Raw genomic sequence first — 27132 nt, 5'->3', positions numbered from 1 at the left:
TTCTAACAACTACGCCGGCTACGTTCAGAATGGAAAAATACAGAGGGGGCTTTTTACTCTTATTAAAAATGAATCGTTTCGACGCAGCGTAGATTTCAAATGAATGAACTGTTTTTAATGATCTACTCAATCGGCGTCGGGCTTCGATATTTCCGAGCATCAGTCAGACATGCTCAGTAACTAAGTGTGACATGTATAATGAATATGCCATTGATCTATTTCCACTGCTGTTTGAAGTGGGCCTGCTGACATGCACATCATGTATTCAAACACTGGACAGAATGCGTGCTACTGCATACAACATGAAGGCCACAGGCGAAACAATTAAATGTGGGGGATTTTAGGCTCTGTTTTTCCTATGGGTGTGCTAACCTCTCACACTTTCTCTCCCTCTCCCCCCCCCCTGTCTGTAGAGGTTGGAGAATAGGGAGGTGTTGCTGGGGGTGTTGTTCCTGGTCTTTCCCTTCATCCCTGCCAGTAACCTCTTCTTCAGGGTGGGCTTCGTGGTGGCAGAGAGGGTCCTCTACATGCCCAGGTGGGTTGTGTGTGTGTGTGTGTGTTATTGTAGGTAATGTGTGTGTTTCCCCACCTCTAAACCTCTCTGGGTTAGGATGGTTTTTAATTAGATAGCTGGTGTAATTCTCCTGTGTGCAGTAGTGTGTAGACTAGCTTGGTTGCCCTTACTGCATTTGTGTGTGTTTTAGGGCTGACCCCATTTAGTCAACTGTTCGAAAGGCCAGAAACAGTGAGCAGCAGGAGGACCAGGTTTTTCCCCTTCTGTTCAGGCTATATTGATCTCTGGCTCCCTCTTTTTTTAGTAATTTGTGTGTCTTCATTTTTATCCTACATCTACTGTAGTTGATTTATTTAACAATACACTTTAAAAAAATTCAACCAAGAACAGACGACCAATATATTTTTTTTGTTGGGGACAGCCCTAGTGTGTTTATCTGTGCGGGAGTTTACAAGAGTGTGTACGAGTGAGTGATTGAACATATGGAGAGCGCGTCACACATGCACGCACACACATGCACGCACACACACACACACACACACACACACATGGTTATTTTCTGCTGTGCTTCACACTTCAGTCAAGGGCCTCTCTGGTACGTCCTTGTAGTGGATTCCTATGAAGTGCTCTCTCTCTCTCTCTCCTCCCTCTCTCCTTTATTCTCTCTCCTCCCTCTCTCCTTTACTTTCTGCTCTCTCCATCTGTCTGTTCTCTCCCGCTGCCTTGCGTCACTCTAAGGGCTTCCCAGATAAGTTTTCTATTTATTTTTCCTGATGCTGATATCTTATAAGAAAAGCAAATTCTGTTTTGTCTGTCAATGCTCTGTCTCTCTTCTCTCTCTCTTTCGACTTTCTATTGTCCTGTCTCAGGGCCTACCCCCATCTCTTTCTGCTAATCCGGTCCCGGTGTGTGAATGTACGTGTGTGTGCCTGTGTGTGTGCGCATGCGTGTGTGTGTGTAGGATTATCATGGCTGTAGGGGCCTGGAGCCCTGATCAGGCTCAGATGGGCCCTTGGGGGCCTCTGCCCTTTAAACACACATACATGCCCGCGCGCACACAGACACACACATTCACTCCTGCAGGTTGGGAGTTTAGAGTGTATAGCCTGGAGGAAGCTGTGTGTGGGGGGGGGGGGGGGGGGGGGGGGGGCTGTGTAAAATCCACTCACTTCATCTCTCTCCACTCACTTACCCTCCTGCATGTATAATGACAGAATGAAGTGTCAACAGATGCTTCTCAAATATGTAAATGATCCCCCCTCAAAAGCAGTTCCCACTGCTGTGATAGGAGGAGTAAGGGAAATGGGACTCCTCCTCCTGTACTGTGGGGTAGTTGATCAAACAGAAAACATGCAACTGTTTTCCAATGTGTATGTGTTGTATCATCTCAGGCAGGTATATGTACAGTATGTGTGTTATTACAGCCACGGTGTAACTAACCAGCGCAGTGGGATACTTGTCAACGAGGCAGAGGGCATGCTGGGATTGATTTAAAGTGAAGGGAACATGAGACGGTGCTAAAGAGAGACCCCTCATCTCTGCCTGCAGTGTGTTACATGTTAGGCTAAATGTAGTCCAGACACATGTCTGAGCACAGGGTTTTCACTTCCATCTAAATGTAGTCCAGACACATGTCTGAGCACAGGGTTTTCACTTCCATCTAAATGTAGTCCAGACACATGGCTGTGCACAGGGTTTACACTTCCATCTAAATGTAGTCCAGACACATGTCTGAGCACAGGGTTTTCACTTCCATCTAAATGTAGTCCAGACACATGTCTGGGCACAGGGTTTACACTTCCATCTAAATGTAGTCCAGACACATGTCTGAGCACAGGGTTTACACTTCCATCTAAATGTAGTCCAAACACATGGCTGTGCACAGGGTTTACACTTCCATCTAAATGTAGTCCAAACACATGGCTGTGCACAGGGTTTACACTTCCATCTAAATGTAGTCCAGACACATGGCTGTGCACAGGGTTTACACTTCCATCTAAATGTAGTCCAGACACATGTCTGAGCACAGGGTTTACACTTCCATCTAAATGTAGTCCAGACACATGTCTGAGCACAGGGTTTTCACTTCCATCTAAATGTAGTCCAGACACATGACTGAGCACAGGGTTTACACTTCCATCTAAATGTAGTCCAGACACATGTCTGAGCACAGGGTTTACACTTCCATCTAAATGTAGTCCAGACACATGTCTGAGCACAGGGTTTACACTTCAATCTAAATGTAGTCCAGACACATGTCTGAGCACAGGGTTTACACTTCCATCTAAATGTAGTCCAGACACATGGCTGTGCACAGGGTTTACACTTCCATCTAAATGTAGTCCAGACACATGGCTGTGCACAGGGTTTACACTTCAATCTAAATGTAGTCCAGACACATGTCTGAGCACAGGGTTTACACTTCCATCTAAATGTAGTCCAGACACATGTCTGAGCACAGGGTTTACACTTCAATCTAAATGTAGTCCAGACACATGTCTGAGCACAGGGTTTACACTTCCATCTAAATGTAGTCTTTATTGGGCATGGTTGCTTTAGGGAGGTTTATGCTCATACAACAGGTTTCTCCTGCTCTATATCCCCTTTTAACCTCCTCCTACCCCCTTCCGTCCTTTTCCTATCGCAGTCTAACTCAAATTGTTCTAATTCCCCCCCCCCCCCCCCTCTCCTTCTCTCCCTCCCTCAATCCCTCGCCTCCTCCCTCTCTCCATCCCTCTAACTATTAATTCTGCTAATCTTTCCTTGCTCGGGTCTGCAGGGAACTTTCACTTATACTCCCTGAGTCATCTGCGTAGCTGAGCGCAGGATTAGTAGTGATTTCCATGCAGACAGGTTCCCCATCCCAGGGTTTAATATCGCCCACTCACAGCTCGACACTCGGCCGCTAAATGAATTCCACCCCAGCCAGAGGTATTAGAGATGCATCACTAACCCGCTGCAAATGCAAAAGGGGACCGAGATTGTGTGTGTGTGTGTGTGAGACAGAGAGCGATTGCAATTATGCGAGCTTGCGTTTGAGTGTGTGTGTGTGTGTGAGTGTTTGCATGAGAGAGAGAGATTTGTGATTGCGGCTAGAGAGACAGAATGTGGATGTGTGTGGGTGTATGAGAATGTATTGGAAGAGATTGGAGTCTTGTGTAATCGGACATTTCTACTATCCCTTTCCACTTTGCCGTGCCTGCAGAGAAACGCTTTGTTTGCTTTTCAAATGAAACATTTGCCAGGTTCTCGGTTAGCATTCTGTGTGTTTGTTAATTGATTTTCCCCGATGCTGCCCCAAGCGTACGCCCCAAGCGTAAGCCCCAAGCGTACGGAGACGTCTCCGGGGAAACGGAGTTCTGCTCCGTGTGTTTTTCGAGAGCTTTCCGCTGCCTGCAATCACACAACCATTTTACTCCACAACAGAGCAAGAGGGAATGCTGGAACGTTATCATGGCAGGCAGGCTTGGTGTGTGTGTGTGTGTGTGTGTGTGTCTGGCAGGGCTGTACAACAGACAGAGGCGCGGGCGTTTCAGCTGAATTCATTGGCGGTGCTTTTCAGAGAGAGGACAATTAGCGCAGGGTGATCTCATCCATGATCATGCTGATTCACTCAGTTTACGGTCTGCTGTCTGAGATCAACGTCACAGTGCATGCTCTCACGCTCTCTCACACACACGCACACACACACACACACACACGCACCGTGTCATTCTAAGAGACTGCACTTCTCTCATGTGTCACATGCTTTGTTTCACACAGGCCTCAAGGCTTATTATGTGTACTCACAACACACACACACAGTACTCAGATGGGAGTTGTGCAGTGTGTGTGTGCCTGCATGCAAGCACGTGTGTGGATGTGTGTGTGTGTGTGGATAGTGGATAGGATAGGATAGTTTTCTGCTCAGTGAATTCCAGCGTGTGATATCAAGGTCCCCACTTAGGCTGGCATTCATCCCTGTCCGCCCACCCAGGGCTCTGATTGGGGGGGGCGTTGGGCCGTGCCGTGTGCCAGGGTAAATATTAGCACTGGTTAGGCCGTTAGCTCTGACAGCAGAATGTCTAAAGCAGGAGTGATGGATGCCGGGGCTGTCTGGGTGCTCTCTCTCTCTCTCTCTCTCTCTGTCTCTGTCTGTGTCTCTGCCTCTGTCTCTCTCTCTCTCTCTCTCTCTCTCTCTCTCTCTGTCTTTCTCCCTCTCTCTCTGTGTGTCTCTCTCTCTCTCTCTCTCTCTCTCTGTGTCTCTCTCCCTCTCTCTCTGTGTCTCTCCGTCTCTCTCTCTCTCTCTCTCTTTCTCTCTGTGTCTCTCTCTCTCTCTCTGTCTCTCTCTCTCTCGCTGTGTCTCTGTCTCTCTCTCTCTCTCTCTCTGTGTCTCTCTCTCTCTCTCTGTGTCTCTCTGTGCGTCTCTCTCTCTGTGTGTCTCTCTCTCTGTGTGTCTCTCTCTCTGTGTCTCTCTCTCTCTCTCTCTCTCTCTCTCTCTCTGACACACACTCAGGAGGATACTGTAAATCAGCAGACAGACTTTAAATAGCTGGCTGCTAGCTCTCGCCCATGTATTCTCCCTCGGTTTCAATCACTCTCTTTGGCTCCTCTCTCGCTCTTCTCCTCTGTCTGTCTGTCGCCGTCTCGTTCTATCACATCTGTACTTTTAACACAGTGTTTTCTGCCTCCTTTCTTTTTTCAACCTGTTCTCACATTCTGTCTCTCTCTCTCTCTCTCTCTCTCTTAAGATGATTTTCCTCTGTGTTACTTTCTCACAATGTCTCCTGGTTATTTTGTCCATCCACTTTCCTTCCTTCTGCCTGGGTTTGTAGTGGAAACTGCAATGGTTTGGAAGGAATGAGAGAGCCCTGTTTGCCCTGTGCTAATACACACACACACACACACACACGCACACAGGGGTGTGAGACAGCATTGGGGTGGGAGATGGGGTTTGTTCAGTCTTAGTTGTGTGTGTTTGGGGAGGTAGGGGATTGTAAGGAAGCAGCTATGTTATATTTCCTGTGGAAAAACAGGGTACTGTGGGACTGGAGAGGGGGGATTCTTGGATAGACTTCTAGGACTTCTTGAACTCTGGATAACTGAAAAGCACGTCATTTTCTTGGGTGTGTGCACATGCACAGTGCTTGTGTGTAGTGTTTGTGTGTCCGTTGTCCTGCTTTTGTGTGCGTGCGTGCGTGCGTGTGTGTGTGTGTGTGTACGTGCACATTCATTGGTGTGTGCATGTGTACATGCATCATATGTGTGTGGACATGCTGTTAAAGCTCATCGCGCTATGTTTAGCTCAAACTGTCAGGACACGGCGACCAGGGACGTCTTAACCATAAACAGGAAGTGTATGAGCGGCCAATGAGAGCTTCTAGAAAGGGCCGTTTTCTTAATGTGTCGTTTTATTGTGTCGTTTTCTTGTTGAATCCTGTCCAGGGAAAACTCTAGAGAAGCACATTGGTCTCAGAGTAGTGAATGTCTTTGAGAGCAGGAGGAATAGAAAGTATTATCCATGTATGTATTTACACTGCAGCACTGGACTGGAGATGATTGAGTGGGAGATAATTGAAAGACATCTCTCTTTCTCTCTTCCCATCCCCCCCTCATTTCGGCTCCCCTCCTTTCCTTCCCTGTACTATATCTCTCCCTCCCCCTCTTTACTTTTACAAACTCCCCTCTCTTTCCCTGCCTCCCCTCCTCACTGACATACCTTTCTCTAACTTCTCTCCTTCCCCCCATCCTGTCTCCTCCCCCCCACTCCTCTCTACGTCAAATTCACCCCCCTTCTTCTCTCTGACCTTTTTCCCCCATCTTTCTTCACTCCCCTCTCCCTCTCGCTCCCCTTTACCCCCTCCCTCCTCCTCCAGTATGGGTTACTGTATCCTGGTGGCCCATGGCCTGGGCAGGTTGTGTTCTGTGGTGGGTCGCTGGGGCACCACGGCCCTGACCGTCTCCACGCTGCTGCTCCTCCTGCTCTTCTCCTGGAAGACCGTTCAGCAGAACGACATCTGGCTGTCCCGGGAGGCCCTCTTCAGGTCAGTGGTATGGGGTGTGTGTGTGTCTGTGTCTGTGTCTGTGTCTGTGTCTGTGTCTGTGTCTGTGTCTGTGGCCCTGATTCATGCAATGGCTTGAGTTATCACCAGTAGCACATTAGAGAGGCTCGCTCTTTCCACTCACATTTTCTCTTCCTCTCTCCCACTATTTACCCTTCCTCTCTCCTTCCTTCCACACTCTCTCCTTTCCATGTTGTTTTACATGCCAGATTAATGGGTGTGAATATAAAGCTGTTCATTAGAATATGGCAAGGTCAGATTACATGCTAATCACACACACGCGCACACGCACACACACACACACACACACGTAAACACACCCCTGACCCCATCTACAGTATATGTCCTCAGCAGACATTATCTCTCTCCCAGACTCTGCTTCCTGCTGTTTATCGATTAGTTTATCTGTCCGTTCCTCTTCCTGTCTACTTCGCTAACAGATAAGGACAGGCTACTAAGACACCTCATTTCATCCCTCCCTCCCTCCATCCCTCCATCTCTCATTCTGGGATCTAGGCATTTTACTTGTCTAACATCAGCTAGCTTGCACTGAAGTGGGAGGGGGGGGGGGGGGGGCAATATTTGCGCAATAGTGACAATTTCATGCAGCGCTAAAGGGACTTTTTTCAGACCCACCAAAAGCAGGTCTTAACAGTAATTCAGTTGGATTTCGAGAGTGGAAGCGCAGCCTATCCAGTACCTTTTGTGTCGTTGAATCTCGTAGTTAGAAACGATTGGTTTCCCTCCAAAACCAAGCATAGCCTACCCTCCTCTTAATGAAGGCTGATTTAGCAGCATCTCAGAGGTGTGTGTTTTTATCCTGGCCATTAGCCAAGTAGCCTATGATTAAAGGGGTTTTAAATGGTCTCCGGAGAGTGCTTTGAAATATTTCAGAGGTTTTTAGCCCTCATGCTTTTTATTATTCATAATTCACATACCTGCATAATTCATTCAACTTTTTCGAGTACGCTATCCATCTCCATTTTCAAAGAGCGGGACTCGTTCCGATTACAAAAGACACACTCCTTCAAACTATTCAGTCCTATGTTTTATTTTTGTTGAGAATCTGCCTTGCAAATAGGAGACAATGATACAATGGCCAATGTAGAAATATTGTTGTTGTTTTAAAAAACAGATTGCTTTTTTTGGGGGGGTTTATATGATTAAAGACCAAGCCCTTCATAGGCTACCCTTACCTTAGGCCTAGGCTACTAACAAATGCTGGTTCAATGGCAAATTTTTATCCTTGCCTTTATCCTAGCCTATCCATAAAAGGTGTTTAAATGGTCTATTCATCAGAGTGCCTTGAATGAAACATGTACTACACATCCTAAAACATAAACAAATCTGACTTGCATTCTTAATTTCACTTGTTCAGGTATCCAACCCCATCTCCAAACAGCACCTCTCATCCAGTTACCAAAGATTTGCCTCTCCAAACATATTTAAATGATTTAGTCCTATAATGCAGTGTCAACGGTAGGCCTAGGCTATATTTTGCTTCTTGAGAACGTGACACACGCATATGCAATTTACAGGAGCCTAGTATTTTTTATTTTATTTTAGGAGAAGTGCGATGAGGGCAGACATGCCCTCGTTGAAGCCAATTACAACAATGATGACTGTCAACACTCCAAACATATTGAGGGGACAAAAACAGGATTGAATTATTATTATTATTATTATTTTTACTATCACTCGTTACTGTAGCCTAAGCTTTTAATTAAACTGTAGTATCAATCCGCAATGGGCCAGGGCGAGCAAATGCAGTGCACCCAGTCGAATTGCAGTTGATGACAAGGCAAAGGCCATCAATAACTTATAGAACTTGAGACGAACACATGCAGTAAAAGGAGACTGCACTTCCTGATTTGGCCTTGTTTTGAAGGATGCTCATTAAGAATGCTAGCGGCCACGACTGAAGCCAAGCGAGAGTTGTCTTGGGGGTGTGGTTTGGTGGGGGTGTGGTTTGGTGGCGGTGTGGTTTGTTCATCTGCTTCACTGCCTCTCCTCCTTTTCCCCTCATCCTCTCTCTCTCTTTACTACAGGTCTGGCATCCAGACGTTGCCTCACAACGCCAAGGTTCACTACAACTACGCCAACTTCCTGAAAGACAGAGGGCGCCACCAGGAGGCCATCCACCACTACAAAACTGCTCTCAGGTCAGTTATAGTGTCCATAATGACCGAGCTTTTGCTGTTTACACCACAACAAATCTGTTCTGAAGACAATCTGAGTGTCCAAAAAAGTAAAACTACAGGAATAAGAGTGAGTTTAGGCGTTTCATCCTGATCACCGTGTCAACTGGACACAGTCCCGCCAAACCACAGTCATTCCTCAACCGCAATAACACCATCAGCTTTTCAACGTTCAGGGATACAGTAATTCTGCCAAAACCACAGTCTCGGTTCTCAGGGCATGTTTGAAACCTCAGGTGACCTCACCCACTCCTGGACCTGAAAGTTTTCAAGTTACATTCAAAATTACATCGAGGTAAGAAAACCCCCACTGAGAAACGTTAAGGAACCTCCCTGAGAAACGGTAAGGAACCCCCCTGAGAAATGGTAAGGAACCCCCCTGAGAAACGGTAAGGAAAACCCCACTGAGAAACGGTAAGAAAACCCCACTGAGAAATGGTAAGGAACCCCACTGAGAAACGGTAAGGGAACCCCACTGAGAAACGGTAAGGGAACCCCACTGAGAAACGGTAAGAAACCCCACTGAGAAACGGTAAGGAACCCCCCTGAGAAACGGTAAGAAACCCCACTGAGAAACGGTAAGGAACCCCATTGAGAAACGGTAAGAAACCCCACTGAGAAACGGTAAGGAACCCCTGTGAGAAACGGTAAGGAACGCCACTGAGAAACGGTAAGGGAACCCCACTGAGAAACGGTAAGGGAACCCCACTGAGAAACGGTAAGGAACCCCCCCCCCTGAGAAACGTTAAGGAACACCACTGAGAAACGGTAAGAAAACCCCACTGAGAAACGGTAAGAAACCCCCACTGAGAAACGGTAAGAAAACCCCACTGAGAAACGGTAAGGAACCCCCCTGAGAAACGGTAAGGAACCCCCCTGAGAAATGGTAAGAAACCCCACTGAGAAACGGTAAGGAACCCCCCTGAGAAACGGTAAGGAACCCCCCTGAGAAATGGTAAGAAACCCCACTGAGAAATGGTAAGGAACCCCCCTGAGAAACGGTAAGAAAACCCCACTGAGAAACAGTAAGGAACCCCATTGAGAAACGGTAAGAAACCCCACTGAGAAACGGTAAGGAACCCCATTGAAATCTTGGCTCCAAACCTCAATCAGCAAGCGGTCAAGAAACGGTCAGGTAGGTCTCAACGGAGAACAGTTCTTCGCCCTTGCTCCAGGACAAAGAGAGGACATCTTTCTTAATATGGCATGTCGTCCCTATAATGTCTAGACTGTACCTTCAGGCCTAACTAGAATTCATTAATTTAAGTAGGAGACACGTTATTGACTATCGTAGGTTGATGGTCCGCCCCCTCAACTAATTACAAAACACCATTTTATTAAATCAGAAGGAACTCTGTTTTCTGCACCTAAATGCATAAAGGCACACACGCTCTCTTGCTTGCACACACAGGCACACACTAGATTGCATATTCTCAAGCATGTAATGGCCTTGTCTCAGCTCGATGCTTGCACCCCATTCATCTCAGTGAGACACAAACACCCAGCGCTCTACCTAATGAAAGAAGGGATCCATTTGTTCTGCCTGTCACTGGCCCTGGCCCAGAGGGCTATATATTTATCCCCCAGTCCAGCTTTTCCTTTTTCTCGTCCCCCTCTCTTCCCTCCCCACTACCACCCTCCATTCTTCTTGAGTCATAACTGATGATCCTTTCAGTGCTCTGTCATTTTGTCTCTGTGTAGTTGTGCGGGTGTGTGTGTGAGAGAGTTTGTTTGTCTCAGTCGTCAGTATTTGACTGACAGGAGCAGGGAAATCATCATGCTGTGTATGTCTGCTGCTGTATCGGAGTCTCTCTCCCCTCCTCCTTCTCCTCCCTTCTTCCTCCCTTCCCTCCTCCTCCCTTCCCCCCTCCTCTCTCTTCTCTCCCCTCTGCCTGTTTTCCCTCCTCCCCCCTTCCCTCCTCCTCCCTTCCCCCCTCCTCTCTCTTCTCTCCCCTCTGCCTGTTTTCCCTCCTCCCCCCCTTCCCTCCTCCTCCTTTCCCCCCTCCTCTCTCTTCTCTCCCCTCTGCATGTTTTCCCTCCTCCCCCCCTTCCCTCCATGTCCCGTCCCTCCTCCTCTCTCTTCTCTCCCCTCCTCCCCCTCTCCTCTCTTCCAGTGTGCCAGGCGCTAGCTAGAGCCAGTTTGACATATTTGGACAGAAGGGTTTAGGTCCAGTGGGATCATTCTTTTCTCTTCCTGCAGTTTGTTCTTTTACCTTTCTATCCCCCCTGGCAGAGATGTAGACGCTCACTGAAGGATGCTCCGTGAGCCGGCTTAGCTAGAGTGTGTGTGTGTGTGTGTGTGTGTGTGTGTGTGCATAGGGATGCATATCTCAGACCTCAATCAGTTCCCTTCCCCGTTTCTATGTTCCTCATCCCCCTATCCGTCCATCTCTCCATCCTCCGAATACCCCATAATTTCATCCACTTTCCTCCCCCTTCCCCTTTTCCCATCTCTGTCTCATCCCTCCACGTAGTCAAAGACAGACGAGCAGAAGTCTGCTCCCCCCCTCCCTCTCTTTCTCCCTCTCTCTCTCTCTTTTCCTGTTCCCCTCGAATGCCTTCTCCTGCCTGTATCTACGTATAGCAACAGGATCCTGCATGTGTGCTGTTGTAATCCTGTCCAGAACCCTTTGCTGCCTTTGTCCCCCTCCAAACCACATGACTCTCTACACAGAGGCTGCTCTGAAATGGTACCCTTTTCTCTATGTTCTGTCAAAGGTAGTGTACTGTATAGGGAATAAGGCAGAAAAACTTCAAGAAATTAAGAGGTGGTGAATTCCATTTGTTTCTTAACGGCTATTGTGTACGTTGCTTGTACGTTGTCAATGGGCTGCACGGTGCATTCTGGGTCATTCTGGACAAGTGGGAGTCAATTGGGCCCTAGCTCAAAAACCCAATATTAGCACGAATTACGTGAAGAAGAAAAACAACGTGAAAAATGCTACCACGACGTGAGATAATAACTTGTTCTCTTTAATACCATATAGCTTTGAAATCGGGACATTGCGTAGGTAGAAGGGATTGCGTGACGCTTAACTTAGCAACCGCGTGACGCAGCATGACAACGTGAAAGCGATTGGTCTACAGTCGAAGCATTATATGTTACATTATACAGTCATTGGCCAGTGACATAACCATCTCCTCATTTCTTTAAGTATTTCTGGAATAGGGTGCCTTTTTTTTTCAGACAACAAAGTTTAACCCTCAGGCAATTTACCTCCACTTCAAATGAGGTTCGTAGCTCATTTTTCTTGTTTTTCATTTGGGCTAAAACGTGGTAAGAGAGAGAGGCGATGTTGTTACCCTGGAGTTGTTGGTTTTATTGCATGCTTTCGAGGTTGTTTTATTAGTTTGTTTGTTTAGTGTTCTGGTCCCCTGCTAAGACATTAGATTGGGTGATGGTGTGTGTGTGGGGATCAATAGTGTGCTTACGGGCAGTGTGCGTGCCACTAAGTCCACACTGCTTCCTTTCCAGGTAGGGACACACTGAAAGGCGATGTAAACTGTGACTCGTTAGCCAATGGAACGGAGCCCGAGTTGCCATGGAAATGGACACGGTTGTCGTGGCGTTGTTTCACCTCTCGCCCCCCGGCGTTGTGATGAGTGTCTCTCACAGTTATGGCACTAATAATTCAAATGGATTTACAAATTACATGCCACCTTTGACCCGATCCTTTCTTAAAGCACTCAAAGCTCTTTAAGGGCGTTTCATACCTTTTTCAGACACTCTAGAATGATTGATTTACAGAAGCCATTTTGTGTACGATAACCATTATCAGGATAACAACCACTCATCCTAATGACGGTATCATGGGGGTCATGTCGTCTTCTTGTAGTGCTTTGGGGGTCATGCAAGGATACATGAGAAGGGTCACATGTCCCCAAAGTGCTAAATTGCTTCCTGTCATCTGCATGGATTTCAAGGACCAGACCGATCAGACACCTTTTCAACCAGTAGCGGTCATCACAAAATGTGATGAAGGAAGAATGTTTTCTTCCAGATTGGAACTTGAAGATACCTGTTTGTTTTCTTCTCCTCCTCTCCCTGAACTACTTTCCTGCTCTTCTCCTTTCCTCCTCCCTTCCCCCTCCTCTAACCTCTCCAGGTTGTGCCCTCGCCATGCCAGTGCCATGAACAACCTGGGTACTCTGACACGCCACCCAGAGGATGCCGAGCACTACTACAGGACCGCCCTGGACACCAACCCCCAGCACAACAGAGCCCTGTTCAACCTGGGAAACCTGCTCAAGTAGGATGTACACACACACATGGCATGCGTGCACACACACACACACACATTGTGCGTGCACTCAGAGGTCTCAGCACAAGGCTCGCACCCCATTCATTCGTACACACCCTGTCCCTGCAGCTCACGTAACGAGGAACACGCAGTGCCCTACCTGAGGATAAATGGCTTACATTAGCAGAATGCTGTGTCTGTTCTTTCTCACACAGTCATAGCGCCGAGGGGAAATAGTTTAGACACGTGGTGGCGAGCTGTTCTGCTTGTTGCTCATTAGGGGTGTGTGTGTGTGTGAGTGTGTGTGTGTGTGTGTGTCACATCATCGACACTGCTCTGCTCTACTCATCCCTGTCACTCTGGCAGGAGGCTGATTGGAAAAACATTTAGTTTAACACAGAGATAAACAGAGCACTCATGAAATCACTGGGTAGACACAAAGAGGAGGGGCTTAGGTGGGGGCTTGTTAGAACAACAAAACACTTTCATACACACACACACACACACCAGCGCAGCAGACTTGGCGTTTGCCGGGACAGTGGGAGTATTCTGTTACTGTTTGTTTACTGTCTGCATTATAGCCCCCACCTACTTTATTGTCATTGATGGGCGTGTAAGGTGTTTGTAGTACACACACAGCAGCATTCCTGCTTGCCTGGCTGGCTCTAATGGAGAAACATGGCAGTAATGGCAATACAAATTAACTCCATTATTGCGCTACAGATCCATCAACATCAACATTGATGGGAGTGTAAAGTGTTTGTAGTACACACACACACACACACACACACACACACACACACACACACGCACAGCAGCATTCCCTGCTAGCGTGGCTATCTCTAATGTTGAATCAAATTAACTTCATCATTGCGCTACAGATCCATCAGGTCTATATTTTAAATTACGGCCTGTGAACATACAGCCTCGAGCCTAGAGACAGACCCAACATGGATTCCCATTACTCCTGCTGGGCCTGACACCGTTTCCAGGTCATCTACTGTATGGATACACAGCGGGTGTGTGTGTGTTTGTGTGTCAGCAGAAAACGGACACAACATAGCCATATGATGATGATGATGATGATGATGATGATGATGATGTTATTTCAGGTCCCAAGGGAAGAAGGAAGAGGCGGAGGCTCTGTTGAGAGACTCCATTCGGTTTGGCCCACACTTCGCTGACGCCTACTCCAGTCTAGCATCACTTTATGCAGAGCAGGTAACACACACGTATATGCACGCGCACTCACACACACACACACACACACACACACGCTTTGCAGGTAATACACAAGCCATTCCAGTGATGTCTCAATCTATGCACTGGTTGCATACACACACAAAAATACACACATTCTCTCACACACATACTTAGCATGCACTCACACACACACTTTTGTAAGAGCATGTTAGGCAATGTGAGTTCTGCTATAGCCCCCCTTCCCCCCTTTCCATGGATTCAGAATTCAATTAAAATTCGCTGTAGATCATTAATCTTGCTGCCGGGAACTCCAGTCACTGTGCCATTACTTTGGCTTGTTCAATTAAACACGCTCACTGACTCCCTAACCTTCTATTACCACAGGCTCTTTCTAACCTTATCTCAGCGTAGCCACAATTTCACACATGACATCAGCTCACACTCAATAATTCAATATAACTATTTTATTGATCTCGTATTCTTTTTATTATAGAAGCGGTTTGCGGAGGCCAATGACGTTTATCTTCAAGGCATAGAGAGCTGCCCGGACAGCTCGGACCTGCATAATAACTACGGAGTGTTTCTGGTTGATACCGGTGAGTTCCGTTGGGTTGGTAGGAGAGGAGAATGTTGATCTGTCTGCAAATAAAGTTTTAGCTTACTACTCACAACTCTCTGTCTGTCTGTCTGTCTGTCTGTCTGTCTGTCTGTCTGTCTGTCTGTCTGTCTGTCTGTCTGTCTGTCTGTCTCTCTCTCTCTCTCTCTCACGCCTCTCTCACACCTCTCTCTCTCTCCTCTCTCTTACACACCTCTCTCTCACACACCTCTCTCTCTCTCACACACCTCTCTCTCTCTCACACACCTCTCTCTCTCACACACCTCTCGCTCTCTCACACACCTCTCGCTCTCTCACACACCTCTCTCTCACACACCTCTCGCTCTCTCACACACCTCTCGCTCTCTCACACACCTCTCGCTCTCTCACACCTCTCGCTCTCTCACACCTCTCTCTCTCTCACACCTCTCTCTCTCTTCCTCTCTCTCTCTTCCTCTCTCTCTCTCTCTCTCTCTCACACCTCTCTCTCTCTCACACCTCTCTCTCACACCTCTCTCTCTCACACACCTCTCTCTCTCGCTCTCACACACCTCTCTCTCTCGCTCTCACACACCTCTCTCTCTCTCTCGCTCTCACACACCTCTCTCTCTCACACCTCTCTCTCTCTCACACCTCTCTCTCTCTCACACCTCTCGCTCTCTCACACCTCTCGCTCTCTCACACCTCTCTCGCTCTCTCACACCTCTCTCGCTCTCTCACACCTCTCTCTCTCACACACTTCTCTCTCTCTCGCACCTCTCTCTCTCTCGCACCTCTCTCTCTCTCACACCTCTCTCTCTCTCTCACACCTCTCTCTCTCTCACACCTCTCTCTCTCTCTCACACACCTCTCTCTCTCGCTCTCACACACCTCTCTCTCTCGCTCTCACACACCTCTCTCTCGCTCTCACACACCTCTCTCTTGCTCTCTCACACCTCTCTCGCTCTCTCACACCTCTCACCCTCTCACACCTCTCTCGCCCTCTTACACCTCTCTCTCTCTCTCACACACACTTCTCTCTCTCTCTCACACCTCTCTCTCTCTCACACCTCTCTCTCTCTCTCACACCTCTCTCTCTCTCTCACTCACTTCTCTCTCTCTCTCACACCTCTCTTTCTCACACACCTCTCTCTCTCACACACCTCTCTCTCTCGCTCTCACACACCTCTCTCTCTCGCTCTCACACACCTCTCTCTCTCTCTCACTCTCACACACCTCTCTCTCTCACACCTCTCTCTCTCTCACACCTCTCTCTCTCACACCTCTCGCTCTCTCACACCTCTCGCTCTCTCACACCTCTCTCGCTCTCTCACACCTCTCTCGCTCTCTCACACCTCTCTCTCTCCCTCACACCTCTCTCTCTCACACACTTCTCTCTCTCTCGCACCTCTCTCTCTCTCGCACCTCTCTCTCACACCTCTCTCTCTCTCTCACACCTCTCTCTCTCTCACACCTCTCTCTCTCTCTCACACACCTCTCTCTCTCGCTCTCACACACCTCTCTCTCTCGCTCTCACACACCTCTCTCTCGCTCTCACACACCTCTCTCTTGCTCTCTCACACCTCTCTCGCTCTCTCACACCTCTCACCCTCTCACACCTCTCTCACCCTCTCACACCTCTCTCTCTCTCTCTCACACACACTTCTCTCTCTCTCTCACACCTCTCTCTCTCTCACACCTCTCTCTCTCTCTCACACCTCTCTCTCTCACACACCTCTCTCTCGCTCTCACACACTTCTCTCTCTCGCTTTCACACACCACTCTCTCTCGCTCTCACACACCTCTCTCTCTCTCGCTCTTACACACCTCTCTCTCTCGCTCTCACACACCTCTCTCTCTCTCTCACACACACCTCTCTCTCTCTCGCTCTCTCTCTCACACACCTCTCTCTCTCGCTCTCACACACACCTCTCTCTCTCTCTCTTACACCTCTCTGTCTCTCTCTCAATTCAATTTAATTAAATTTGCTTTATTGGCATGACGTAATAATGTACATATTGCCAAAGCTTATTTTGGATATTTACAATACATAAAAAAAAAAATGGGAATCAAATTGTCAACGGGACAACAGTAACAACAATAACCAAGTGTCAAAATAACCATACATTCAACAATAACTATAAGTATACAGTAGAGGACATGTCTCTCTCTCTCACACACTTCTCTCACTCTCACTCTCTCTCTCACTCTTCTCTCATTAGGAGAAGGCGATCTGGCGGCAGCCCACTACCAGCATGCCGTGCGTCTCAAGCCGGTGCACTACGTCGCCATGGTAAACTTGGGCCGCCTCCTTCGCTCCTCAAGTGAGAACAAGGAGGCGGAGTCTTGGTACAAAAAGTGAGTTAAGAGGTGACAACCAATTTGGGAATATGGGAGAAATTCACAAGTCAAAACGAGAGCAACACTAGCCAAGTGCCCATTGTCCAGAGAAGAGAGTCATGGGTGGCGCTGTCCTGTGTGACCTTGTATGAGCTCTTGTTGACCTTCCATTGACCTCTCCCTGATCTTTGACCCCAGGGCCCTGCAGGTGACGAGGAAGGTGGACATCCTGACGCCACTAGGGGCGCTGTACTACAACACAGGACGCTATGAGGAGGCTCTGCAGGTGTACCGCGAGGCGGCTACGCTACAGCCAGATAGCACCGATATCTGGCTGGCTCTGGTGAGTCACACACACACACACACACACACACAGACGCAGGCACACACACATGCAGGCATGTACGCGCCACATGCTGCAGTCATACCAGGACAGCACAAACAGATGACTGGCCCTGAATTGCCCTCTCTCTCTCCCTCTCCCTCTCCCTTCCTCCTCTCTCTCTCCCCCTCCCTTCCTCCTCTCCCTATACAGGCACAAGTGTTAGCCATGGCAGGCCGCTCTAAAGAGGCCGAGAAGATGACTCTGGGCATCATATCGAAGCAGGGGAACTGCATCGAGTGTTACCGCCTACTGTCTGCCATCTACAGCAAACGAGGCAACTACACAGAGGTGCGTGTGTTGTTGGGTCTGTGGTGTCTGCCTTTGAAAGAAAGAACGGGAAAGAGTGAGAAGAATAGAGAGAGTGATGGGGGATGGGCGAAGGACCGAGACGGTCAAGAAAAACAGTACAATCCTTATCGCCTCGGGGTCAGCAACAGTGATCGCCGCGGAAACAGTGGTTGCTATGGAAACCCATCACATCCAGATTCTGTCTCCTCCGAGTCTCACAGGGTCCCATCCCCATCTGTTCACACTGATCGTTCATTCGTTACTTCATTCACTTCATCTCTCCATTCTGATTACATTCTCCTCCTTCTCCACCTCCGTCCCTGGTTCCATCCCTCATTCCATCCCTCCGTCTCTGGGGGCTCATCTGTAGACACTCTAACAGAATGGATGCAATCCCCACCCTTATCCCTGTGTAGTGCACTACTTATGCGGAATTGGGTGCTATTTGAGATTTAGCCTCGCTGCTAAAAAATAGTATTTCCTTCCTAAAATAACAGGTGGTGTTGGGGGGCTGACTAGAGCAGCTAACTTTTTTGTGCCCGTGACCGGCAAGATAAGGCCTTTTTTTTCCCCTCTGGGGACCGCTTGGGTATAAACATATTGACAATCGCTTTTTTTATTCAGAACACCAATTCATCTATACATTTTCTCTATTATGTGTACTACCCTAACACCAGCGGAGGCTGCTGAGGGGAGGACGGCTCATAATAATGGATGGAACGGAGAGAATGGAATGGCTTCAAACACGTTTGATGTATTTGATACCTTTCTACTAATTCCGTTCCAGCCTTCACCATGATCCGTCCTCCCCCATTAAGGTGCCACCAGCCTCCTGGGCCTAACACATATCATTTGTTTAGGACAGTAATAACATAGTCCATCACGCTATTTGATTCTCTATTTTAGGACACCTGGTAACATCATCAACAAAACAAAAATATATATATATTATTTGGTGAACATGTTGAACTTGGCCTTACTGCCATTACCTCAATAAACATAGTAACACACTAAGATATGTCAAATCTCAAATCAGGGAGGCCACCTTTCGATCTAAAGTATTTATGGTATGTAGTCACTGAAATGCTTGAGAAAGGTATTGGGAAGAAGATCTGCAATTGCTTTCAAATGGGATTTTGTCACAGTCCGTTCCAACGTGTCCTGTGCAGTTTGTGAGCTCCGTAGAGGGAGACGGAAGGTACGCCCCCGTTGCTGAGAGTCACGGCTTTCGTGATGGGGTCATAATAGCTAATAGCTCCGACCGGTCAAAAGTTAGAGCCGAAACTTGTTGGAAGAAAAAAAGAAAGTGCTCTGTTTTGTCACAAACCTCATTTATCGGCGATCGGAGGTTACTCGCGTAACCGTGGTTTCTATGAACCAAGCGCGACATTTAGTAGATCGAGGCGAATCCAGTGCAATGAGTCAGGATTTTTCAGGCCTTCCCTCTGTGGACTGGTGGCGGTCCCACGGGCCTGGGTTTGAGAAAGGCTGGACAAGAGGACGCTTGTTGATCTCTGTCCGGCGCCGACAGAGATGGCCGCCTCGCTTCGCGTTCCTAGGAAACTATGCAGTTTTTTGTTTTTTTACGTGTTATTTCTTACATTAGTACCCCAGGTCATCTTAGGTTTCATTACATACAGTCGAGAAGAACTACTGAATATAAGATCAGCGTCAACTCACCATCAGTACGACCAAGAATATGATTTTCGCGACGCGGATCCTGTGTTCTGCCTTACAAACAGGACAACAGAGCGGATCCCATGCAGCGACCCAAAAAAACGACTCCGAAAAAGAGGGAAACGAGGCGGTCTTCTGGTCAGACTCCGGAGACGGGCACACCGTGCACCACTCCCTAGCATTCTTCTTGCCAATGTCCAGTCTCTTGACAACAAGGTTGATGAAATCCGAGGGTAGCATTCCAGAGGGACATCAGAGACTGCAACGTTCTTTGCTTCACGTGGAAACGTGGCTCACTGGAGAGACGCTATCCGAGGCGGTGCAGCCAACGGGTTTCTCCACGCATCGCGCAGACAGAAACAAACATCTTTCTGGTAAGAAGAGGGGCGGGGGCGTATGCCTTATGGCTAACGTGACATGGTGTGATGAAAGAAACATACAGGAACTCAAATCCTTCTGTTCACCTGATTTAGAATTCCTCACAATCAAATGTAGACCGCATTATCTACCAAGAGAATTCTCTTCGATTATAATCACAGCCGTATATATCCCCCCCCAAGCAGACACATCGATGGCTCTGAATGAACTTTATTTGACTCTTTGCAAACTGGAAACCATTTATCCGGAGGCTGCATTCATTGTAGCTGGGGATTTTAACAAGGCTAATCTGAAAACAAGACTCCCTAAATTTTATCAGCATATCGATTGCGCAACCAGGGGTGGAAAGACCTTGGATCATTGTTACTCTAACTTCCGCGACGCATATAAGGCCCTGCCCCGCCCCCCTTTCGGAAAAGCTGACCACGACTCCATTTTGTTGATCCCTGCCTACAGACAGAAACTAAAACAAGAGGCTCCCACGCTGAGGTCTGTCCAATGCTGGTCCGACCAAGCTGACTCCACACTCCAAGACTGCTTCCATCACGTGGACTGGGACATGTTTCGTATTGCGTCAGACAACAACATTGACAAATACGCTGATTCGGTGTGTGAGTTCATTAGAACGTGCGTTGAAGATGTCGTTCCCATAGCAACGATTAAAACATTCCCTAACCAGAAACCGTGGATTGATGGCAGCATTCGCGTGAAACTGAAAGCGCGAACCACTGCTTTTAATCAGGGCAAGGTGTCTGGTAACATGACCGAATACAAACAGTGCAGCTATTCCCTCCGCAAGGCTATCAAACAAGCTAAGCGTCAGTACAGAGACAAAGTAGAATCTCAATTCAACGGCTCAGACACAAGAGGCATGTGGCAGGGTCTACAGTCAATCACGGGACTACAGGAAGAAATCCAGCCCAGTCACGGACCAGGATGTCCTGCTCCCAGGCAGACTAAATCACTTTTTTGCCCGCTTTGAGGACAATACAGTGCCACTGACACGGCCTGCAATGAAAACATGCGGTCTCTCCTTCACTGCAGCCGAGGTGAGTAAGACATTTAAACGTGTTAACCCTCGCAAGGCTGCAGGCCCAGACGGCATCCCCAGCCGCGCCCTCAGAGCATGCGCAGACCAGCTGGCCGGTGTGTTTACCGACATATTCAATCAATCCCTATACCAGTCTGCTGTTCCCACATGCTTCAAGAGGGCCACCATTGTTCCTGTTCCCAAGAAAGCTAAGGTAACTGAGCTAAACGACTACTGCCCCGTAGCACTCACTTCCGTCATCATGAAGTGCTTTGAGAGACTAGTCAAGGACCATATCACCTCCACCCTACCTGACACCCTAGACCCACTCCAATTTGCTTACCGCCCAAATAGGTCCACAGACGATGCAATCTCAACCACACTGCACACTGCCCTAACCCATCTGGACAAGAGGAATACCTACAGTGCCTTGCGAAAGTATTCGGCCCCCTTGAACTTTGTGACCTTTTGCCACATTTCAGGCTTCAAACATAAAGATATAAAACTGTATTTTTTTGTGAAGAATCAACAACAAGTGGGACACAATCATGAAGTGGAACGACATTTATTGGATATTTCAAACGTTTTTAACAAATCAAAAACTGAAAAATTGGGCGTGCAAAATGATTCAGCCCCCTTAAGTTAATACTTTGTAGCGCAACCTTTTGCTGCGATTACAGCTGTAAGTCGCTTGGGGTATGTCTCTATCAGTTTTGCACATCGAGAGACTGACATTTTTTCCCATTCCTCCTTGCAAAACAGCTCGAGCTCAGTGAGGTTGGATGGAGAGCATTTGTAAACAGCAGTTTTCCGTTCTTTCCACAGATTCTCGATTGGATTCAGGTCTGGACTTTGACTTGGCCATTCTAACACCTGGATATGTTTATTTTTGAACCATTCCATTGTAGATTTTGCTTTATGTTTTGGATCATTGTCTTGTTGGAACACAAATCTCCGTCCCAGTCTCAGGTCTTTTGCAGACTCCATCAGGTTTTTTTCCAGAATGGTCCTGTATTTGGCTCCATCCATCTTCCCATCAATTTTAACCATCTTCCCTGTCCCTGCTGAAGAAAATCAGGCCCAAACCATGATGCTGCCACCACCATGTTTGACAGTGGGGATGGTGTGTTCAGTGTGATGAGCTGTGTTGCTTTTACGCCAAACATAACGTTTTGCATTGTTGCCAAAAAGTTCAATTTTGGTTTCATCTGACCAGAGCACCTTCTTCCACATGTTTGGTGTGTCTCCAAGGTGGCTTGTTGCAAACTTTAAACGACACTTTTTATGGATATCTTTAAGAAATTGATTTCTTCTTGCCACTCTTCCATAAAGGCCAGATTTGTGCAATATACAACTGATTGTTGTCCTATGGACAGAGTCTCCCACCTCAGCTGTAGATCTCTGCAGTTCATCCAGAGTGATCATGGGCCTCTTGGCTGCATCTCTGATCAGTCTTCTCCTTGTATGAGCTAAAAGTTTAGAGCGACGGCCAGGTCTTGGTAGATTTGCAGTGGTCTGATACTCCTTCCATTTCCATATTATCGCTTGCACAGTGCTCCTTGGGATGTTTAAAGCTTGGGAAATCTTTTTGTATCCAAATCCGGCTTTAAACTTCTTCACAACAGTATCTCGGACCTGCCTGGTGTGTTCCTTGTTCTTCATGATGCTCTCTGCGCTTTTAATGGACCTCTGAGACTATCACAGTGCAGGTACATTTATACGGAGACTTGATTACACACAGGTGGATTGTATTTATCATCATTAGTCATTTAGGTCAACATTGGATCATTCAGAGATCCTCACTGAACTTCTGGAGAGAGTTTGCTGCACTGAAAGTAAAGGGGCTGAATAATTTTGCACGCCCAATTTTTCAGTTTTTGATTTGTTAAAAAAGTTTGAAATATCCAATAAATGTCGTTCCACTTCATGATTGTGTCCCACTTGTTGTTGATTCTTCACAAAAAAATACAATTTTATATCTTTATGTTTGAAGCCTGAAATGTGGCAAAAGGTCGCAAAGTTCAAGGGGGCCGAATACTTTCGCAAGGCACTGTATGTGAGAATGCTGTTCATTGACTACAGCTCGGCATTCAACACCATAGTACCCTCCAAGCTCGTCATCAAGCTCGAGACCCTGGGTCTCGACCCCGCCCTGTGCAACTGGGTACTGGACTTCCTGACGGGCCGCCCCCAGGTGGTGAGGGTAGGCAACAACATCTCCTCCCCGCTGATCCTCAACACTGGGGCCCCACAAGGGTGCGTTCTGAGCCCTCTCCTGTACTCCCTGTTCACCCACGACTGCGTGGCCACGCACGCCTCCAACTCAATCATCAAGTTTGCGGACGACACAACAGTGGTAGGCTTGATTACCAACAACGACGAGACGGCCTACAGGGAGGAGGTGAGGGCCCTCGGAGTGTGGTGTCAGGAAAATAACCTCACACTCAACGTCAACAAAACTAAGGAGATGATTGTGGACTTCAGGAAACAGCAGAGGGAACACCCCCCTATCCACATCGATGGAACAGTAGTGGAGAGGGTAGCAAGTTTTAAGTTCCTCGGCATACACATCACAGACAAACTGAATTGGTCCACTCACACAGACAGCATTGTGAAGAAGGCGCAGCAGCGCCTCTTCAACCTCAGGAGGCTGAAGAAATTTGGCTTGTCACCAAAAGCACTCACAAACTTCTACAGATGCACAATCGAGAGCATCCTGGCGGGCTGTATCACCGCCTGGTACGGCAACTGCTCCGCCCTCAACCGTAAGGCTCTCCAGAGGGTAGTGAGGTCTGCACAACGCATCACCGGGGGCAAACTACCTGCCCTCCAGGACACCTACACCACCCGATGTCACAGGAAGGCCATAAAGATCATCAAGTACATCAACCACCCGAGCCACTGCCTGTTCACCCCGCTATCATCCAGAAGGCGAGGTCAGTACAGGTGCATCAAAGCTGGGACCGAGAGACTGAAAAACAGCTTCTATCTCAAGGCCATCAGACTGTTAAACAGCCACCACTAACATTGAGTGGCTGCTGCCAACACACTGACACTGACTCAACTCCAGCCACTTTAATAATGGGAATTGATGGGAAATGATGTCAATATATCACTAGCCACTTTAAACAATGCTACCTTATATAATGTTACTTACCCTACATTATTCATCTCATATGCATACGTATATACTGTACTCTATACCATCGACTGTATCCTTATGTAATACATGAATCACTAGCCACTTTAACTATGCCACTTTGTTTACATACTCATCTCATATGTATATACTGTACTCGATACCATCTACTGTATCTTGCCTATGCTGCTCTGTACCATCACTCATTCATATATCCTTATGTGCATATTCTTTATCCCCTTACACTGTGTACAAGACAGTAGTTTTGGAATTGTTAGTTAGTGTGCTTGTTGGTTATTACTGCATTGTCGGAACTAGAAGCACAAGCATTTCGCTACACTCACATTAACATCTGCTAACCATGTGTATGTGACAAATAAAATTTGATTTGATTTGTTTTCTCTCAGTCTCTCAGATAGAAAACAGAGTGAATATTACACCCTCCTCCCTTTGGATAGTCTTAGTGTGTTTCTGTCTAGTGTCTACATACTAACTCACCAAGGATACTGCTACACTTCCAGATCTGTTAGCCACACTATCTCGTTATCCCCTTAATGGGGGTTTTATACATGCTTTTTGTTTTCTCTCTCTCTCTCTCTCTTTCTGTCAAAGGGAAGGGAAAATAAAAAGCGATTGATGATATTTATGTTATCTCAAGGATGATACTTCTCTCTCCCAGAGGCAAAAGTAAATTCCCACCTCTCTCTTCCTCGTTCTTTTCTTTCCCCTTCAAATCCCCTTCAAATCTCTCAGCTTTCCTCTCTCTCTCTCTCTCTCTCTCTCTCTCTCTCTCTCTCTCTCTCTCTCTCTCTCTCTCTCTCTCTCTCTCTCTCTCTCTCTCTCTCTCTCTCTCTCTCTCTCTCTCTCTCTCTCTCTCTCTCTCTCTCTCTCTCTCTCTCTCTCTACTACTATAATCAGCCTCACTCTCTTTTTTTTTCTTTAAAAAAAAATCTCTCTCTGACTACCTTTTCTCTGCTCATCAGTCAGTGAATGACGAGTCTGTCTCTCTCTCTCTGATATGTCATGGTGCACTTCCAACCAGGATTTAGCCCGGTGTTTTACCAAAAAGCCTCAGACTTTTGTGTTTCCAGCTCCGTGGCCTGGCTCCTGGGACTCACTGGGTCACGGCCTCAGTAGACCTGCTCTGACTTGGGGTCAAGGCTGCTGGGGCATTCAGGTTAAAATGACATAACAATGGCTAGCTGTGAACACGGGTTTACACCTTCAACGGTTATCACCTCCTCACAAAGCAACTCTTTTTGTTTATGCAGAGGTTGTTGATTCTGCTCTTCACAAGTCCTCACTGTCATCCCTAGCCATGGAAGTCTATCCCTAGCCATGGAAGTCTATCCCTAGCCATGGAAGTCTATCCCTAGCCATGGAAGTCTATCCCTAGCCATGGAAGTCTATCCCTAGCCATGGAAGTCTATCCCTAGCCATGGAAGTCTATCCTGAGCCATGGAAGTCTATCCCTAGCCATGGAATCTATCCCTAGCCATGGAAGTCTATCCCTAGCCATGGAAGTCTATCCCGAGCCATGGAAGTCTATCCCTAGCCATGGAAGTCTATCCCTAGCCATAGAAGTCTATCCCTAGCCATGGAAGTCTATCCCTAGCCATGGAAGTCTATCCCTAGCCATGGAAGTCTATCCCTAGCCATGGAAGTCTATCCCTATCCATGGAAGTCTATCCCTAGCCATGGAAGTCTATCCCTAGCCATGGAAGTCTATCCCGAGCCATGGAAGTCTATCCCGAGCCATGGAAGTCTATCCCGAGCCATGGAAGTCTATCCCGAGCCATGGAAGTCTATCCCGAGCCATGGAAGTCTATCCCGAGCCATGGAAGTCTATCCCGAGCCATGGAAGTCTATCCCGAGCCATGGAAGTCTATCCCTAGCCATGGAAGTCTATCCCGAGCCATGGAAGTCTATCCCGAGCCATGGAAGTCTATCCCGAGCCATGGAAGTCTATCCCGAGCCATGGAAGTCTATCCCGAGCCATGGAAGTCTATCCCGAGCCATGGAAGTCTATCCCTAGCCATGGAAGTCTATCCCTAGCCATGGAAGTCTATCCCTAGCCATGGAAGTCTATCCCTAGCCATGGAAGTCTATCCCGAGCCATGGAAGTCTATCCCGAGCCATGGAAGTCTATCCCGAGCCATGGAAGTCTATCCCTAGCCATGGAAGTCTATCCCTAGCCATGGAAGGGTGTGTACACTGGTGAAACAGTCGAGAAACAGAAGTAATGTCGTGGTTGAGCTTCACTCATGAGAACACTCTGTCTCATCAGGATCCCAGTGGGTGTGTGTGTGTGCATGTGCGTGTGTGTGCGTGTGTGTGTGTGTATGTGGTAACCTCTGTAAATGTGTACTAATTCTCTCCTCTTCCTTCAGGCTCTGGATGCTCTAGACAAGGCACTACTGCAAAACCCCATAGACATGTCTGTCAGGGCAGAGCTTCACTTCTCCAAGGGCAACCAGCTCAGAGAGATGAACCAGCTGGACAGAGCCTTCGAGGTACAGGAGGCTCCACACACACACATTACTCTGCATACTTTTCTCCATCTGCTCTCTCTTCTCCCTCAGACTCCCTCTCTCCTCATCCAAAAATGTTTCAAACTTTCCAACCTAATTAACTTTGTCTCCTGCTGGACGCTCTCCTCTCTCTCCCTCCTCAACATTACACCATCTTCTCTCCGTCCTCACCATCATACCCCTCTCTCCCTCCTCACTGTCATACCCCTCTCTCTCTCCCTCCTCACCGTCATTACCCCTCTCTCTCTCCCTCCTCACCGCCATTACCCCTCTCTCTCTCCCTCCTCACCGTCATTACCCCCTCTCTCTCCCTCCTCACCATCATTACCCCCTCTCTCTCCCTCCTCACCGTCATTACCCCTCTCTCGCCCCCTCCTCACCGTCATTACCCCTCTCTCTCCCCCTCCTCACCGTCATTACCCCTCTCTCTCCCCCTCCTCACCGTCATTACCCCTCTCTCTCCCCCTCCTCACCGTCATTACCCCCCTCTCTCTCCCTCTTCACCGTCATACCATCACCTCCTCACCGTATCTCTCCCTCTTCACAGGCATAACCCCTCTCTCTCCCTCCTCACCGTCATACCGTCACCTCCT

At 47.8% G+C, this 27132-nt stretch overlaps 1 protein-coding gene across 1 annotated transcript in view; it reads left to right on the top strand.

Annotated features, from left to right (window-relative positions):
- Positions 1–27132, top strand: part of LOC110501043 (protein O-mannosyl-transferase TMTC1) — a 102305-nt gene that overhangs the window by 71017 nt on the left and 4156 nt on the right. Inside the window, exons 8-17 of the mRNA XM_036957509.1 lie at positions 414–535; positions 6370–6537; positions 8604–8717; positions 12860–13003; positions 14107–14215; positions 14691–14793; positions 16994–17129; positions 17310–17454; positions 17647–17784; positions 26399–26521. Coding sequence (XP_036813404.1) covers positions 414–535; positions 6370–6537; positions 8604–8717; positions 12860–13003; positions 14107–14215; positions 14691–14793; positions 16994–17129; positions 17310–17454; positions 17647–17784; positions 26399–26521 — 1302 coding nt within the window. The remainder of the gene's footprint in view (positions 1–413; positions 536–6369; positions 6538–8603; positions 8718–12859; positions 13004–14106; positions 14216–14690; positions 14794–16993; positions 17130–17309; positions 17455–17646; positions 17785–26398; positions 26522–27132) is intronic.

This window comes from Oncorhynchus mykiss, chromosome 21 (genome assembly GCF_013265735.2).
Source record: "Oncorhynchus mykiss isolate Arlee chromosome 21, USDA_OmykA_1.1, whole genome shotgun sequence".
Classification (NCBI taxonomy): Eukaryota; Metazoa; Chordata; class Actinopteri; order Salmoniformes; family Salmonidae; genus Oncorhynchus; species Oncorhynchus mykiss.
This window is presented reverse-complemented; position numbering and strand designations above follow the sequence as displayed.